The sequence below is a fragment of the Rissa tridactyla genome, chromosome 7 (assembly GCF_028500815.1).
Source record: "Rissa tridactyla isolate bRisTri1 chromosome 7, bRisTri1.patW.cur.20221130, whole genome shotgun sequence".
Taxonomy (NCBI): domain Eukaryota; kingdom Metazoa; phylum Chordata; class Aves; order Charadriiformes; family Laridae; genus Rissa; species Rissa tridactyla.
Genome location: NC_071472.1, coordinates 6,799,867 through 6,817,088, shown reverse-complemented (window position 1 = coordinate 6,817,088; position 17,222 = coordinate 6,799,867). Strand labels below are relative to the sequence as shown.

The 17,222-nt window shown below is 36.8% G+C and overlaps 1 protein-coding gene across 4 annotated transcripts in view; it reads left to right on the top strand.

The window, feature by feature from the left end:
- The window catches only part of SPOPL (speckle type BTB/POZ protein like), a 35,665-nt gene extending 22,935 nt beyond the window's left edge, over positions 1 to 12,730 (top strand). For 3 of the 4 annotated variants that reach the window (XM_054208260.1, XM_054208261.1, XM_054208262.1), the window contains exons 6-11: positions 1,621 to 1,798; positions 1,891 to 1,946; positions 3,654 to 3,776; positions 6,016 to 6,158; positions 6,243 to 6,296; positions 8,429 to 12,730. In XM_054208260.1, the coding sequence (XP_054064235.1) occupies positions 1,621 to 1,798; positions 1,891 to 1,946; positions 3,654 to 3,776; positions 6,016 to 6,158; positions 6,243 to 6,296; positions 8,429 to 8,573 (699 nt within the window). In that variant the 3' untranslated portion in view covers positions 8,574 to 12,730. Of the gene's footprint in view, positions 1 to 1,620; positions 1,799 to 1,890; positions 1,947 to 3,653; positions 3,777 to 3,861; positions 5,994 to 6,015; positions 6,159 to 6,242; positions 6,297 to 8,428 lie in introns of those variants that run through there. The other variant, XM_054208263.1, reaches the window with a different exon arrangement.
- Positions 12,731 to 17,222: the final 4,492 nt, after the last annotated feature.

Below are 17,222 nucleotides of genomic sequence, written 5' to 3'. Positions count from 1 at the left end.
TTTTCTCATTTTAAGTTTTCCTTGTAATGAATACTTTGTAAATGAACAGCTCTTAAAAAATAGTGTTTTGTTTTGGAAATAGGTCAGTATGTAATTTTAGAGACAAAGTTTGTTTTTTTTTTTTTTTTTAAAAAGAATAATTTAACAAATACTGAATTTTCATGAGAGAAATATTATTTAAATTTTGATGCTAATCTATATAGCGCAAATAGCGCTATAGATACTTCAGTGTTGTGAATGTATAGTCTTACTGTGAAAGTGGAATTTTGCAGTGCTCTGGGGTATTTTTTTTCCTTTTAAAAGGTGGAAGAATATAAAGGAATTTCTTCTAATCCCAAGAGGGTATGGGATGAAACAGGGAATTAGGCAATGATTCAAATCCCCAAGCTGCTGTCTTAATTGGATCATCCTCCTCTTCTGATCTGGAGTTTGGTTTGCAGTGCTCTCGCTTTCTGTGAAGCTTAGCTGTACTATTTTTGCGTTATGCCAGATTTATTCCAGATGCTGTGCCTCTGGAAGTCAAACAAAGCACTGATCTTAACAGTATCAGCGTTTTCTCTTAATACAAAATCCTCATTTTCTGTATTTGGGAGACGCAGTGATCAAGATCTTGTAGCATGGCTCTCGTTATGAAGGTTTTATTCTCAGGCGTGTGCTCTCAGACAACAGAAGTAAAACCTGCTGAGCTCTTCTGTTTTCCTAACATACTGATTAAAATGGCTTAGTATGTAAAGATATCTGAAAAAAGCGAGTAAGAATGTTACTGTCCTGTTTACTTCTTATGTGGAAGACTTAAACATGGTGAATAATGGCAATATATTCACTTCAGATACACATATTTCACAGTTTTCTTAACTAGTTCTGTACAAAAATTACATCCTGCGAGCATGCATTTAATTACTGAAGTTACTTACCTACTACATTTTATACTGTATTGAATTATATTTCTAAAATAATGGCTTTTAATCTTGTTCGGAAGACAATCACTCGTGATTCCCTCCTCGGCTGGACACAGTAAAATGAAATAATGAAGGAGCTGTGTTACTTGCACTTAGTTTGCGTTAGCACATTGCAGGTTAAGTATGGATTTACTGTAATTAAATTAGTAATATCATACTATTCAAAACTTTTATGGATTATTCTTATGAAACTTTTCTGTGGCCTTGTGATGCTGATAATCTGTTTAGAATTTTATATTGTATATGTTTTATATTTTACTTAAAGGTATGGGGACTATTGAACTGTTAATTTCTCTCTGAAGTAGCATTAACATATTTTAATCCCACTGGCATCTCAAGAACCGTATCTGTCCCTGACTTATTTACTTTGGCATTTCTGTCAAGTGGCATGTGGTATTATGCTCTTTTTTGTTTTTTTTTGTTTGGTTTTTTTTTCTTGGGTTGCATAAATACACAATGTTAGAGTCTCTAAGTAAAGCCCTATTTATGTTATTTAGAAGTAAACTGTAAAGCATTGGTTTATGGTTCCAGCCTAATGCCAAAAACACCACTGTTTTTTGCTTTGCTTTGGAATTGCTGAAATTCTAGCAGTAGGTACTGTAATTTAATTATTATTGGCATTCAGTTATGAAGGAGTTGTCTTGCTGTGATTTTCTGTTAGGTAAGCGTGGTCCAAGACTCAGTAAATATATCAGGACAGTCTAATACAAACACTTTGAAGGTACCTGAATGTCGACTAGCAGAAGATTTAGGGAATCTCTGGGAAACAACAAGATTTACAGATTGCAGTTTTTATGTAGGAGGACAAGAATTCAAAGCTCATAAATCTGTCCTTGCAGGTACTTTCTACTTTTGCTATTATTTTGTAATTAAAATTGCTAAAAGTTTAAAATTTGATTATATTTATTTAATATTACTTTTCTTGCTGCAGCACGATCTCCAGTTTTTAATGCAATGTTTGAACACGAAATGGAGGAAAGCAAAAAGGTAAGCCTTACTGAAAAGTTTACATGTCAATATTTTACATTGTGAAAAAGAGAAAAGTTGCAGAAAACTTGGAAGTGCTGCAAATTGAGGAAGATGAGTACTTCATGATGATGCACAATTGGAGGAGGTACTACTTCTGACACTTTCCCAGTGAGTTCTACAGGAGTTTCTTTGTGCGGACGGGGCAGAAAGGGCCAACTGGGGAAAGGTTCTGGAGGATTTGTACTTTCAAGTACTTGCTTTTGCCCTAGATTGGTGTGTGTGTGTGTTCTTTTTTTTTTGTTTGTTTGGTTTTTTTAATACTAGCTACTGATGCAATTGGCCTAGTAACCTCTGCCCCTTTTCGCTTTAGTTTATACCCTCACATAAGCTGATTGACTTGATTAAGGCTTCGCTATGGTGTATTAAAACATTTTATATGATAGCTGGGACACAACGAAACAACAGGTGAATGATGACTCAAATTAAGCTCTGAGGCAGTGAAGCACTCCTTTTCATTCACAGTTTCTGCAGGCACTTGACCTATAAAGTGTTTTGGATGGATAGTTACTTAATCAGCACAGAGAGCTGCTTCTATGCACTTGATATCTCCCTCAGTGAGGAGTTGTTCCTGTCTTTCATGAAGAAGAATATCTAAAATGGCTTGGTTATAGGCAGAATCCATGAAAATACAAGGAACTGATAAGCTCACTAAAAGATTGTAATAGATGATCACCACTTGGTCTTGGAGGCTGCAATGATGCCACTTGTGTGAACAAATAAATCAGATGAATATGGTGCTGTAGTACAATTGAGTTTCACAGCCATGGCATTTTTCTTCCCTGTGCTTCTACAATCTGGAAACTTTCACAGGTAGAATTGGAACATTGGAAGCATTTTATTGGGATTTCTGGACTGAAAGAAACCCAGAGATGTCCCGGCTTCAGTAATGTGCTGTGCTGGGGACCTTTGCCTTCATGTTAGCAGTAAATCTCTGGTGCAGCCCTCTGAAATACTGTATGTGGTTCAGAGGATAGGAAACCAGAACATGTACATCTTGTGTGTTTGATAGCCTGTGATTTTTATTTTTTTTTTTGGTACTCTATTCAAAAGTCCGGTGCTTGTTTCTACATCTTTAACATAATTTCCTACTTTGTTTACTGCTTATAGGGGAGACTATCGGAGGATGGGGTCAAGCATGCAATACTACAGATTTGTTAGGAAGGCCTTTAGCTACATGGTGTTAGTTAGGCGTGCTGCTTTGTTTGCTTTTTGGATTCTGAGAACAAAACGTAGGCTGTGTTCTCAATTTAAGTCAAGCCAAAAGTGGCTCACTTCATTCTGTTTGCTGCTCTGACTTCTGATACTCCAAGCACATCATGGCCAGGATGGAAACTCAGCAGCACTTTTTTAAATATTCCTGAAACTATGCCTTGATTTTTATGTAGAGCCTGTGTCATAGAGTCCGGACTTAGACATTCCTAGAAAAAGATGCAATTACTTTTCATAGGCAAAGGTTTTCCAATGATTTCCAGCTGACTTTAGGAGCCACTGATTTTGATTTCTTTCTGCGTAATGTTGTTGAATGTTACCTTAAATTTGTAAGGATTTTGTGTGATGGATGGCAAATAAAAACTTGTTGCATGCATGCAAATGGTATTTGATAATGTTCATTTTAATGTTGTAGCTAAATTCCAGAGGCTGTTATTGATTCTTCTTCTTTAACAGAATCGAGTAGAAATAAATGATGTAGACCCTGAAGTTTTTAAAGAAATGATGAGATTCATTTACACGGGAAAAGCACCAAACCTTGAAAAAATGGCTGACAATTTGTTGGCAGCTGCAGACAAAGTAAGTAATTGACCACTAAGTTCTCAGAGCTGATATTTGCTTGTGGAATGTTCTTCTACAAAGAAAATACATTTTTTTTTTTCAGATTGATACATTTTGCTTTTTTTTAAGTATGAGAAACAGATCTCATCAAAACTGGAGAAAGATGGGAAACAATAAGTTTTTTATCAGGAGAAAGCTGATGAATCTTTCTTGACCAGAAGTGTTTCAGATATTAAGTATATTTACTATCCAAATTATTTTGAAAGTGGGGACCATTAATATGATTTGGAAAATGGGTCTTGAATAAAACGTATCCTAGATCTTTGTATTGTTGAAGAGGATTTATACAAGTCTTTGAATTTAGTGTGCTCCTTAAGGAACTGCTACTTCAGAACTTTAATCTTTTTGTCTTCCCTACAAATTTAATAGTTCTAATCATTCATCTCTTCTATATTGGGATCTTGTCTACACTTTAAATTGCTGCGCTGTGAAATACTCTTTTTCTTCTATGATTTTTGGGATGAGGGAATTTATATCAGCACAGCAATTAAGGTGAGATTATTCCCTTTCACATCATAATTCACAGTTGTCTTAACTTCTTAAAAACCTGACCCAATAGCTTGTTTTTTCTTCACTGCTTTACAGCTTGAAATTTTAGTTAGCTATCCTCACAGGAGACGCAGTTGTCTTTCCCTGAGGAGGCATAAGTAGTTCAGAATCCGGAAAATAGTCACTTCAGTGTGTGTAATCTGAGACTTATTCACTCTCAGCTGAGAGCATGGCAACTTCTTAAAGTTTGCAATTTCTGAATTGGTTGTGCAATCATATCTGTAAAACATTATGAGAGAAGGCAGTTTTCACCACTAATCAATCCTAATATAAGTTCTATAAGATAAGTCATCTCAGTAGTTAATTTCAAGAAACAAGTATAATTTTTTTCCTGGCGGATGAATGTGTTCTGTTTTTCTGAGATCTCTTGACCTGGCACTGCCCTGGCTTTGGTGACTTACCTCTCGTTCATTTCACCGCTCATTGCCAGCATCTCATCTTCCGAAACTGATGACGTTTTGTCAAGTTTCAGTACACCCAGGCAGGAAGGTGAAATGGTGTTATTTTATGAATGCTGGCCTTTAGTTCGGGCATAATTGATAAATGTAGAGGTGCAGTTGTATGATTGTCTGCAATAGCAGGAAATAAAAATGGTGAGCTAGGACGTCCCTGTAGCTTTTTCTAACAGTTAAAAACTACTAGAAACTTTCTGCTGTTCCTTGTGAATGTGGAATAATCTAAAAATGAGTGTTCTGCATATTACCAAAGGCATTTACACTGCTGTATTACTTGGCAGGTACAGATTTCTTATAATTGATACTTATTTACCCTAAATAGAGGTATTCTGAGGAGAGCAGTATAGTAATAAAATGGAAGTAAAAACACATAGGTCTCGAAACATAGAAGTTAAGCCAATAATTCACTTTTCTGCAGTGGCATTTTTGTTGAATAGAACAGCGGCTAATAGAAATGTATGAGTGGCACCTTGAATATATGCCACTCCTACATCTAAAATTATTTTCAAACTTAAAAACTGTATCTGAAGGGTGCTAAACTAAATGGAATGGGTAAGATCTCAGTAGAAATGGATACAGCCAAATGAAACCTGTTCAGACTATGACATCCTTCAAAAGAGCAGCTCAGTTCATTCATGCAAAATATAATATGGGCATGTAGTTATTTTACGTCTGTTTTCTGGTAGGCTGTGTCAAAGGTATGTAAGAAATTTAGAAATTCAGAGATGGGGGTGGGGGTGAACCTGGAACAAGCTAGTTTCAAACAGGCTGATGTATTTCACCTTGGACAATTTCATGAAACTTTCCATTGTATAATTTCTTGCCCCTCGCTTTGAGATGTAAACCTGTCTAATGATGATTTGGATAAAGAGCCCATGTCTGTTCCTTGCTTTTCCTCCCTTACCAAACTGAAAGAAAAAGAAAACTTCTAAATGAGTTATTTTTGTTGTTTTAATAAAAGTTTTCCCAGTAAAGCGTGATCAGTTTGTGTCAAACCTAATGTGTGTCTTACCATTTGAGGACTCTCCAATGCAGCATAATCAATTTTGAGTTACCTGTTTGGAAGAGGTTTGATCTTAAGCTTGGGAGGCACCAGGCATTTTCATGACTGAAACTGTCTTAAAAACTGTAGAGAGTTGGTAGAAAGAATGAGTTTGAAGAACGATTAGTGTAGTTTTTTTTTCTTTTGTCAGTATGCACTGGAACGGCTGAAGGTCATGTGTGAGGAAGCACTCTGTAGTAACCTCTCGGTAGAAAATGTTGCTGACATTCTTATCCTCGCAGATTTGCACAGCGCTGAACAGTTAAAAGCACAAGCAATAGACTTTATTAACAGGCAAGTAATATTTATGATACTCTAAATATATTTGTATTTATGGTTTGTGTACCTTTTCAATATTAGCAGAGTTCTCTCTTACAGGTGCAGTGTTCTTAGACAACTTGGGTGTAAAGATGGGAAAAACTGGAATAGCAAGTAAGTTTCCCTGCCTCCTGGTGTTCTGTACAAACACTGCTAAATAGACTGCAGGTCTTAAGAACTTTAGAACAATGAAGTGTGCTTCATTGCCACACTACTGAAGCCAGTCACTGACTGTAAGTAAAGTACGATTCAGCAGGTGCTACCGCAGTTGTGATTGTGACTTCCCCTTTCAGTGACAGAGAGAGTTAACTGCCCTCCAGTTTGAGATCACAACAGCTAGTTTTCATTCCTCTCCTAGGGATGCCAGTGCTATGAGATGGTGGCAGCAGCCACCACAAGAGAAAGGAAAACATTCTCTTGACTAACCAGATTTGTGCCTGGAGGAGTGGCAACCCCAGTGTGGTTTGAAGGCTTGCGTAGGTCAATCTGAGCCTGCTGTATTTCCAAAGAAAGGAGGGCAGTTGCTCTTCTTGCCTTTGGCAATGTGTTTGTGCACCTTCCCACATGTCAGCACTAGCATTGTCGAGGCCACACAACTAGTCAGTCAGGTCCCTCTTGATCTGGCTGAGTCTGTAAATGCTCACGCCAACACTGGAAGTAGATTGAGAAAATGTGGCTCAGCATATTACAGCATATACTTAGAGCAGCTCAAGTGAACCACGGAACCCAGCTTTAGAATAGCCAGTGGTAGGCTGAAACAGGGAAGGGACGGCAGAGTGTTTATTTCTTACCATCAGAATCTCCTGAGAAGTTAAAAGCTATGTGGTACCAGTTACTTAAAAATTAAAGCGTTTCTCCTTTAAAAAAAAAAAGTCTTCACATGCCTAATGATTGTGCGTAATGTGGAAAAGGAAGGGGGTGGTAGAAGAGAAATAGTAAAATGCCAGTAGAAAAACTAAAAGACATCAGAATGCATAACAATGTAAACTAGATGATGTGTTCCTTCTCAAGTGATTTGGAACTTACTGAGCTGACTTCTGTCTTGGATAATTGCTAGTAAAGATGCTGGTCATCTTTGCTGCAGCTAAAGCATCTACGATAAGTCAGGGAAATAACGTGAAAGGGCCTGGCTTAATTTACCTACTCTGGGCACCAGGAGTCTGAACTTTGGTGTTGTTTCTCAAGGCACTTGCCTTTACTGACTTGCAGCAGAAGATTAAAGGCTTTCATTAGAAACCTGCAAAAGGTTTTTGAGACATCATGTAGTGTAGAGGTCAGCTGCTAACTTTAAGCTTGACAGCGTTCCTGAAGCAGTAAGAGGGTGCTCGTGAGAGGCTTTTGAAAATGCAAGGCAACGCAAACTTGAGGTTGATGCATAAGCTGTTGGTTTCAAATTACAGGTTTATCCTGTGTCAGTGTGGCCTGCATCCCAACTGGTGTAATACTCTCCATGTGCAGAGTGAATTTTATGCTTTTGTTTTATATTATTTCACAAAAAGAGTAAATATATACATTGAGTAAATACATTGTTTTTAATCTTCTGGATGTCAGTGTGGTACTTGCTGAAATCTGTTGTTGCTTCTCTATTAGTTAAAAATCAACAGTGGCTATAGAAAACCATTCTGAATGTAGTCCATGGTCTTGTACTGAAGAAAAAGTGAATGTTCTCAAGTATGCTCCACTGGTACTCAGACTGTGAGCTCCCAGTGAAGAATTCTGTAGTCGGCCAGCTAATCTGTCTTCATGGCTTTTTCTGATACGTGAACTACATAATTTTTTGCTGCAGTTTCAGTTGATTCATCTTGTCATCCTTCTCTCTCCCCAAATTGAGCATGCCCTTCTGTGTAATGAGATTATCGTGTCTTCCCGTGCTTTTCTTCTCTACGTTAGACCTCATTTTCCTCTAGTTTTCCTCTTACCATTTTTATTGTTTTTCCTAGCAATTTCAAGGCGGTTATCTTAACACGATGCCCAGTGTTGGATGCAGTTCTCTAGCTGAGGTCTTGCTGATACTGAGTAGAGCAGAATAAGTACCCTATATCCTACATGTGATGTTATTAATACACCCAAATTGCAATTTGCTGCTTCTTTCCAATGGCATCCTTACTGGCATTCGTGAAGTCTGTTGTCTCATCATGCTCGACTGCTCTTCTGCAGTAGTTCTGCCTTGCCTGCTCTTCTCCACTGCGCATTTGTGCATTTGGTTTGTAAAATTGTGTGACTATTCTTAATACTTCTGTTTTCAGCCAAGCAACAGACATAATGGAAACAGCAGGCTGGAAGTCCATGATCCACTCCCACCCTCACTTAGTAGCAGAGGCCTTTCGCGCACTAGCATCTGCACAGTGTCCACAGTTTGGCATTCCACGCAAACGGCTAAAACAGTCATGAAATCTTCCATGAACTTTAGAGAAATTGAATTGACTCTACTCCTCCATGTCCAGAGGTGTTTTCACAAACCATAACAAGAGTTTTTGTTATCCTTGTCCACAGAACAGAAGCTGAAAAAGCCTATTGTTTGCTTTTCAGATGGATAATTTATGGTTTAATCCTCAGCTTTAAATTAGACTGATTACTCTAATTCACTGAAAGGCCTTAAATTATCTTCAATGACTCTCTAGTCCATATAGTCTAATGTATCTTGATTTTTTTATTATTATTTTTTAATGTGCCTTGTCTTTTTGACTAGGCTCTGCAGGATTGCACTAGCTCCATAATGCAGTAAAGTTGATAACTGAAGATTAATTTTTTGAAAGGGATCTTCCATTATTTTCAGAAGAAAAAAAAATAAAATGATTATAGTTTGGTCCTGTGCTAACTGGAAGGTTTTAACTAGCCTCTCATTACAAGCGCTTGAACCAGAGGCACACAATGTACCCTAGACAAGTGCTAAATATAGAGAGAGCCTGTTTACCTTCAGCGAATGCCTACAGGCTATTTATGGCAATATACTGCTTTGAACATAATTTATTTTTCATTGTGGGGGCAAATATGCAATGGTTTGGCCCAAAAAAAATGTATTTTCATTACAGTTTGTAATGCTTATTGTGTGTGTGTCAAAGCTGTCCAAACGGTAAAAAGAAACACAGAATAAACCTCTTGCTTGTGTTTCTTTATGGTCCATCATTAGTTTACATTTAATGCAGAACTGAACGAGAGGTAAAACCTTCAATGTGAAAACAGAATAGTATTGTATATGGAAAAAATATATCCAGCATGTATGGTTACCTAGAAGAGTAAAGGATGCATAGAATGACCAAATGTAAATTGAAGAAATGGGCCAAATGGATTCCGAATATGCACTTTTAACGTGTAACTTTTGTATGTTGTGTGGTACATATATATTTTGCTTTTGATGAATTAATGAGGTACAGGTAATTGTGGCTTAACTTTTTAGATACATTTTGAGATGCCCACAGCCACATGGGATTTAGTTTTGTTAGAAAAGAAAGGCATGTCTTTTTAAGACTCAATTGAAGGTGGCTATTGCAAGCTTTCATATTTAAGTAACAGAATATTTTTGCTTATTTGAAAAAAGGCATGTGAATGGTAAAACTTTGAAGGGATTTTTCCCACCTTGACTTATGTGCACAGCTTCCAGTAACACCTAGGGAGGTTATGTACACATCAAGAGGAATATTTCCCTGAAATGTCAGATGGTATTTGCAAGCAGAGACTTGCTCAGTCTTGCATTTCAGTTATTGTACTAGCATTGTGGATGGTATTGAAATTCTGCATAATGTGAAAAGGATGAAACATTTGTAACCTGCTTGTCATGGGCCAGTTCTTTATTATATGAACCTTAGCTTTAATATCAACATCCTCAGTGTTTGATAGCTTTGTTTACAATTGGGAGGAAAAGTCTGCAGTAGTGCACACTTTAAATGTTTCCTGAGGTATTGCATTGAGTTTACTGTAATAGTGATAATATGCTATATTTCTTTTTTTGGGAAGACTTGGGTTTAGCAGTGGGGAATGGGAGGAAATCTCACCTAATTTATAAACATGTTTGCATAAGGGTTTTAGTTTGCCTATTACAAAAAAAAAAAATTCTGCAGGGAGGAGAGAGGAAGAATTTCAGATTGTTTACTATCTTAAAATCTATCTCCATCCTCATTTCATTGCGATTCGTCTGAATTGCTCTGAACGAAACTTTTAGAGGAAAGAGTATATAGTTTTATAGTTTTTGGTGTCTAGTAAACCATGAGCAAAGGTAAATTGGAAAAAATGCCCAGTCCGATTCTGAAGAATAAAATAACGTCTAAACTTGCATTTTCATCTTACCTTCTAACTAAATCTTTATGATGGATAAAGTGTAAAATCAGAAACTTTAATAGTATGTAAGGCATCAAATTATATATTTACAGAGGTTTATCCTTTTAGTGATTTTTAAAATATTTATCTAAAATAAGGTCTCATAAGCGTTCTTCTCCATAGGACTTAAAGGTAATTGGTCCCTCCAAAATAGTGATGTTTTTGCTGCACTGCGTAATGCGTTAGGACTATATATCCTCATCCTCATCACTGGTAAAACTTGCAGCTCTAACATACAAAGTGACTTGAATATTTAATGCTGTAATGATTGTCCAGTTCAGCCTGTTCTAAAGTAACAACATACAGTAAGCAAATGGAAAGCTTAAGGACTTTTCGGAAAACTTTTTTCTTTTTTTAGAAGCTTAATAGCACACTTTGTACCAAAAAATGTCAGACACTGTGCTGTAATATTATCTACATTGTAGAGTGTCCACTTCTCAAGTCAGGCAGTGTATACCGTACATTAAGAGGGGAAAAAAAATACCACCACGATAAATGATCTGTTTAGATTTGATTTTATTTATTATGTATGTTTTCAAGGTTTGTCAGCTCTTAAGAAAAAGGTAAAACAGTTGCTGTATTCTTAAGTGAGTGCACTAATTATTCACCTTTTCTATTCTTTAATTAACTACATGCAGTGTTCTCACTGGAACGGGATAGCTGGTAATTACAACCTTCTCCTTTGAATTCAGTGGCTGGTTTTTATTGCCCACCTCTCAAGAGCTTGCCCTTCAAAACCTCATTGTCAGTTCTAAGTGCAGCAGATATAAAACTATCTAGTACAACGGACAGGTTTTTTTTCAGGCTGAAATCTTAGTTTTGTTTTTTTTTTCTTAGTTTTCTATACAGATTAGGAATATAATGTATGAAGGTGCCATGTTTTGGCTTGCCAACACTACTCCCTCAGATAGATGTGAACCACCGCTTCCATACTTTTCTGGGGAGAACCCTGCATGTGTCCTGTGTGTGCGTGCGTGTGTGTGTATGACTGTGCGGTGTTTTTTGTCAAGAATGACTTTCTAAAAATAAGGACTCAATTTGCTGTCAAAATGCTTTTATGTATTATATATATTATTTTTTTTTCCTCCATTTGAACCTCTCCTAAGGAGATGCTTTGGGTGGAAGATGCTTCAATAAATAATCCTTATTTCCTAGTCCATTTACTGCATGCAGAAGTACGAACACATTGTGCCTTTTCTAGGAAACTGTCGTAATGAAGGGAAGATTTAACAGGATACAAGATCTTTTTAAAAGGTATTTTTGAAGGTGAAGGAGAATGCTATTTGATACACGCTTGAGATGGAAAAGTTACAAATTTACCCATTAGAGCTCTGTTGCATGTTGATTCTTGCTTCCTAAATTCAGTTTCACTGAGGTAGAAACAACACAAAAAGCGTGGAATAAGTATTACAGGTACAATTTGAGTAATGGTATATTTTTGTGAAAATGTGAAAATATTTGCTGTTACAAGATAAGTGTATGTTAAAATGTGATAGTCATGGACACAGAGTTAGTTTTAGCAGTTGCTCTAGTTCTGATGTTTTTCTGAACATTGAGTATAAAATTCACCTTTGCATAGAAAGTCAGTAGAAGACCTACATGGAGATTATGTTCCTTTTAAATCCTCGTGGAAAGGTTTCTCCCTTGGGAGAATAAAATAACGTGCAGTATTTGAAACTGTGTTTCATAAAAGACAGTGAATTGCAAATGTGAGGTATTGCTACCTGAAATATTGTTGAATTTTGCTGAATTTTACAGTTGGTTAAAATTCCTAAGCTTAATTGATTATTTTTTTTTGTAATTGACAAATAGAATGTTAACTGTCCTCTTTGTCCAGTGTTGATAGCATATTTAGTGCCGAGTTTAGCTCCTTTGCTAGCGAGACACTGACTTAGTCTCATAACTTGGCTTCTGCTTACAGTAAATGGACTATGTTTGTAAAGGGAATTCACTATTTCAAGGGTTTTGCAAGGAACTTCACCGTATTTGTAACCTGGTTTTTGAAGGCTTGAGATCAATGAGTCCTGTTCCAGAAATCAGACCAGTGAAATGACTTAGACCTGTTTTGGGGTGGAAATGATTAAGGAATTCAGATATGTAAACAGTTGTATCAAACCATCCAGCCTTTTTTTATCAGCTGATGTTAATGGTGAAATACTTTTTGTACCTTGTTGCTGAAAATATTTTTGCGTTTCAGCACATCAAGTTACAATAAAGTTGTTACTTATACAGAATGTGTCTGTGTGGCTTGTATTTGTTTTTTTATGTACGTGTTCACAACAGCTGCCTTTGCTTCTGTCCTTTGAGAATAGTTTTTTTTCTACCAGCATTGTCAATCAGTCTAGTGTAAAATATACTGCTCTCCTTGTGGAAACCCTTTTTTTGGGAGGATCATATGAGTCTTGCTCTGATTTGTACTAACTTAGTTATTTTTGGATTTTGACATTTTCAAATAACTTAGAGCTCCAAGTATATAACTTGCCTGAGAAATGACTGCCTTTACACAGACTCTGTCAAAACTGATAATTGGTGGGAAGAAAAGTTGATCCTGTGGTAATGAAGATGGGCTTCATGTTTTCTAAGAGATTCGGTTTCTTTTCCCACCTACCATCAAAAACCATCCTTTTTTTTCTCATCAAGGAGTATGGGCTTATAATGGCTACATACAAGAGGAAAGTTGCTTGTGTTTGTTATGGGAGCAGCGGTATGTAAGAGTAATATATACAGGTAGTTCATGGGGTTTAATATGTTTATAGATATTTTGCAAAGATATGTAGGACTGTTGATGTGCTGCTCTATGTATTTGACTGTGGACGCACTGAACTCCAGAAAACCACGACGTCGAGGTAAGTTACTTTATAACAAGTGACACAAGCCTTTTGAACAACTGTAATTACCTGTCTTGTGTTATCTAGGCTACGGGGAGGACGTGGCACAGTCGACCATTGCAGTTCTTCCTAAGATGACTTGGGTGACAAATGAGGATACAGAGCTGTCATCGCAGGGCTGTCTTGGGTGTTTCAGCGTAGCACATCACTGTTTTGTGTCTATACGTGCAAAATTCTCCATGTTTGCTTAAAACATACATCCCTTAAGTTACACCACAGTGATTCACCTTAAAGTTGCTCATGGGGCTTATACCACCTGGCATAACTGACACCTGCGCAGGCGGTTTCAGTAACCTCCAAGGTAAACGTGACTAGTTACCACTCTGAATGGTAAGGAAAATTATTTGTGCAAGTCCTGATTTTTGAACTGAGCTTCAATTTTTAGGTAAAGAGTATTAAACTTCACTATTTCTTTTTTTTTTGAAGGGTATATTTTTGTCCTTGGTCTTTCTGAAGTAATTTTTCTTCCGGGAAGTTTACCTCATCATCATACAAAAGTCGTCTTTGTTATTCAGCTAAACAGGTTCAATTAGCATTGGTTAAAAAAGCACCTATTTTCCTTCTAAAATGAATTCTAATAGCCTTTTTTGTGTGGAAACTGGGCACATAAAGCTTTTCCTCACTCTTCCTCATTTTAGTTGAATGCTTCTGTTAAACATAAAATACAGTGTCAATCTATCTGAATCTTGGTTTAACTAAAATATTACTAGTATAACTTTTTTCTTTAGTGGCTTTTTGAGAATTCTCATTGGAAGTCCAATGTGCGTCCTTCCCTTTCTGTAAAAGGGGAAAGCTCCCCTAATGAACGCGGTTGGTAAGATATGCTATTGGAGTGAAAAGCATCTCTCGTTATACAGAATTGCCAGCCCGGCCGTACGCGGAAGGCACCGTTGGGTGTCCTGCTGAGTAGTGCCAGCTTCAGCTGTCCCCGTTACTGCCACTAGAGAAAAGTATTTCAAAGTGCAGCCTGAGCAGTCACAAGTGAGAAGTGCCAATTAAAGCGTGTCTTTGTGCCACTTCCCCACACGTCATAGTTGTTACTGACTAATCATGACAACTTGCATCTTCACTTTACTGTGAGAAATCTTGATTTATTCTGGGATCTGACCGAGCTTACTGTTTTATTTAATAAAGAATTCAGTAAGTTTAGCTATGTTCTGCATGGAAGAATATAGTCTTTTAGTATTAATGTTTTTCTGGTTTAGATGACTGTGTTACAATTACTATTTAAGTGAGAGTATTGTCCATTCCACTGCAAATTTTACTTGCCATGTTTAAGTGAATTATATTAATGATCAAACTACTTCCATTATACGCAAATAACTTTGCACTTAACATTATGATAGTATGACAATAGAGAAAATGCTGTTAATTGCTGTTAAAACTAGAGTAGTTTTGAACAGTTTAGTTTTCTGCAAACTTCTTGGTGATTTTCCACAAGAGGACCATGTTTTTATTGTCGTCAATTTTGAAGATTCCTTCTTTGTTCTCTTAGAGAAAGCTGGAAGAAATACAAGTGCAGAAGTCGAATGAAACATTTCAGGTATATGATGGAAAGGACGTGCTTTTTCCACTACAAGCACTGCATCTAGGCAGAAAAAACTCCAGACTGAGTTCTGACAATTCATGAGTGCTTTGGAATAGAGCTGGCGTTCCGCTGGTTGTCAAATAAGTTATGTTTTAAACAGTATGTGAAATTGATGCTTTAAGTGTAAAATTGGGTTTCTCATAAGTGAAGTATAAATAACAGAATTGAGCCTGTGATTCAAGACTCTGGAGGGGGGGAAAAAATAATTTTGCAGAGTTTGTTTGGCCTTGGCTTACAGAGAAACTACCAAGAGTGTTTTGAGTTCTTGGTTAAAGTATTTTGAAGGAGACTTAGAGCTGTAGCTGTATGCGGTGATGATCCTGCAAAGCAGAGAGCGGATTTGACTTCCTTTGAAGACATTACCTGACACTAACAGTTTTGTCTTGCATTCTGAGTAGAGTTTGGAGCAGAACACTCTTTTTGTGCAGGTACTGTATTTCAATCAAGGGTATGTATATAATGAGCGAAAAATCTGTGCTTTGCCAAACTTATGCATGTTTCATGTGTTGGTAGTGATAGTCATGTAGAAAATAAATCGTGCTATGTCAAACATTGCGCTGCTGATCAGAACGGAGGCAATTTGTGCTGCATTTTAAGCAGTTACGGTTTTTGACTTCCCCCATTTCTCGCTAGATAGGTGACTGAGGCATTTCAGTTAATAAAGGTAAATTCTGAAGCATATGCAAAAAAAACTGTAATAGGGTGACTTCCTAAAGCACAGAAGCTTTAACTGCAGGTTAACCTCCTATCTTAACCTTAATTGCCAAGCAAACTTTAATTTTTTGATTTTTTTAGGTTGGTAACTTTCTGTAAGCTTTAAAATTAATATTATGTATTATGTACACATAATTTTCTAACCCAGCTGTGTTTATAAAGTCTTGAAATTTGGAAACAAACCACCTACTTGCTACTCAAGTATGCAACTAAAATGTTTATTTACTGTGGTTAGCAAAGACTAAATCTTGCTAGGGTAGTTGCGCCGTCCCCAGATTAAGAACTGTGATGTTCTCCATAAAGCCCACACCATATGTTTTAAAAAGGAAAAAAAAAAAAGTCTATTAAATTTTGCATCTTGTCCCTGACAGATCTTGCAGATGGGCTCCTCCTTTCAGACATTCATGTGGGAGTTCTTGCACTACCAAGAGTTCATTTCTCCCTTACCACAGGACTGTTTATTATGCTGGATTGAAAGAGTCTATACCAGTTCGATGTAACTGGGAAGGATTATCCCACCTCTCAAATAATATAAGTAAATACAAAGTGTCTAGTGAACCTGCAAATGCTTTATAATGGAATTTCAACAAGTTCAGTTCTCCCAATTTAAAGAAACGGAGGTAGAACTTTTCTTTGTAACAGTGCCTTTTAACAAAAAATGTACCATGTCAGATGTAGTTAATCTCAGAACAAACTATAATAAGAGTTAAATTGTATTCTAGATTAGGAAAATATGAAGTGTTTTACTGGTAATGCTAGAATAGCAGGCATCTACTTTTGACAAGCTGACAGACCAGAGAATTGAAACTTAATGAATCTTAATTCTTTGTCATGTACTTCAATTTTCTCAAATTATTTCTCCAATTAGCTCTAGTCTTTGAAGGAATGATTAATGATAATTAATACATTCTTATAATTTGCATATTCAGGCTGCAATGTTTCCAAAAAAAAGTGTAGAATTGTGTATGTGGGTGAGCGGCTTTTGTCGATTTCCAGTTTTGTATTTTCAGTTGAACGGGGAGAATATGGTGGATGCATTAGACAGTTCCATGTGCCACTTCCATAAGAAACAATTTGTGCATAACCCAGGTCTTGGATCTTCTCTGTAAAGCACCATCTTCCCACCTATTCTTTATTAGGTAGGTAGGGAACGTAGGGATGCAAATCTATCGTTGGGAGCCGTAACTCATCCTCGAGTTTGCATCAGCTTTGGAAAACATTGGATCTGCAAGATGGTGTTGGAACAAGATGATCCAAGTTGGAAGGTCCATTCCAACCCAAACCATTCGATGGCAAAACTGGGTAAATCCTGATGTAGGGCATCTGCTCTTGGTTTGGGTTTGTTGTGTGGTTTTTTTTTTTAATTTTTAGAGTATCTATATGCCTCCTTCATATTGTCATTCTGTTTTGTTCTGCTCCTAACATGCAGACATGGAGGGATTTATCCAAATATGTCATCATATGAATTTTGTGTTTAAAATCAGCAGTGTGAGGGGTTTTTGGTAGCCATTGGGGGTTTTTGTCTGTGTTGGAGCT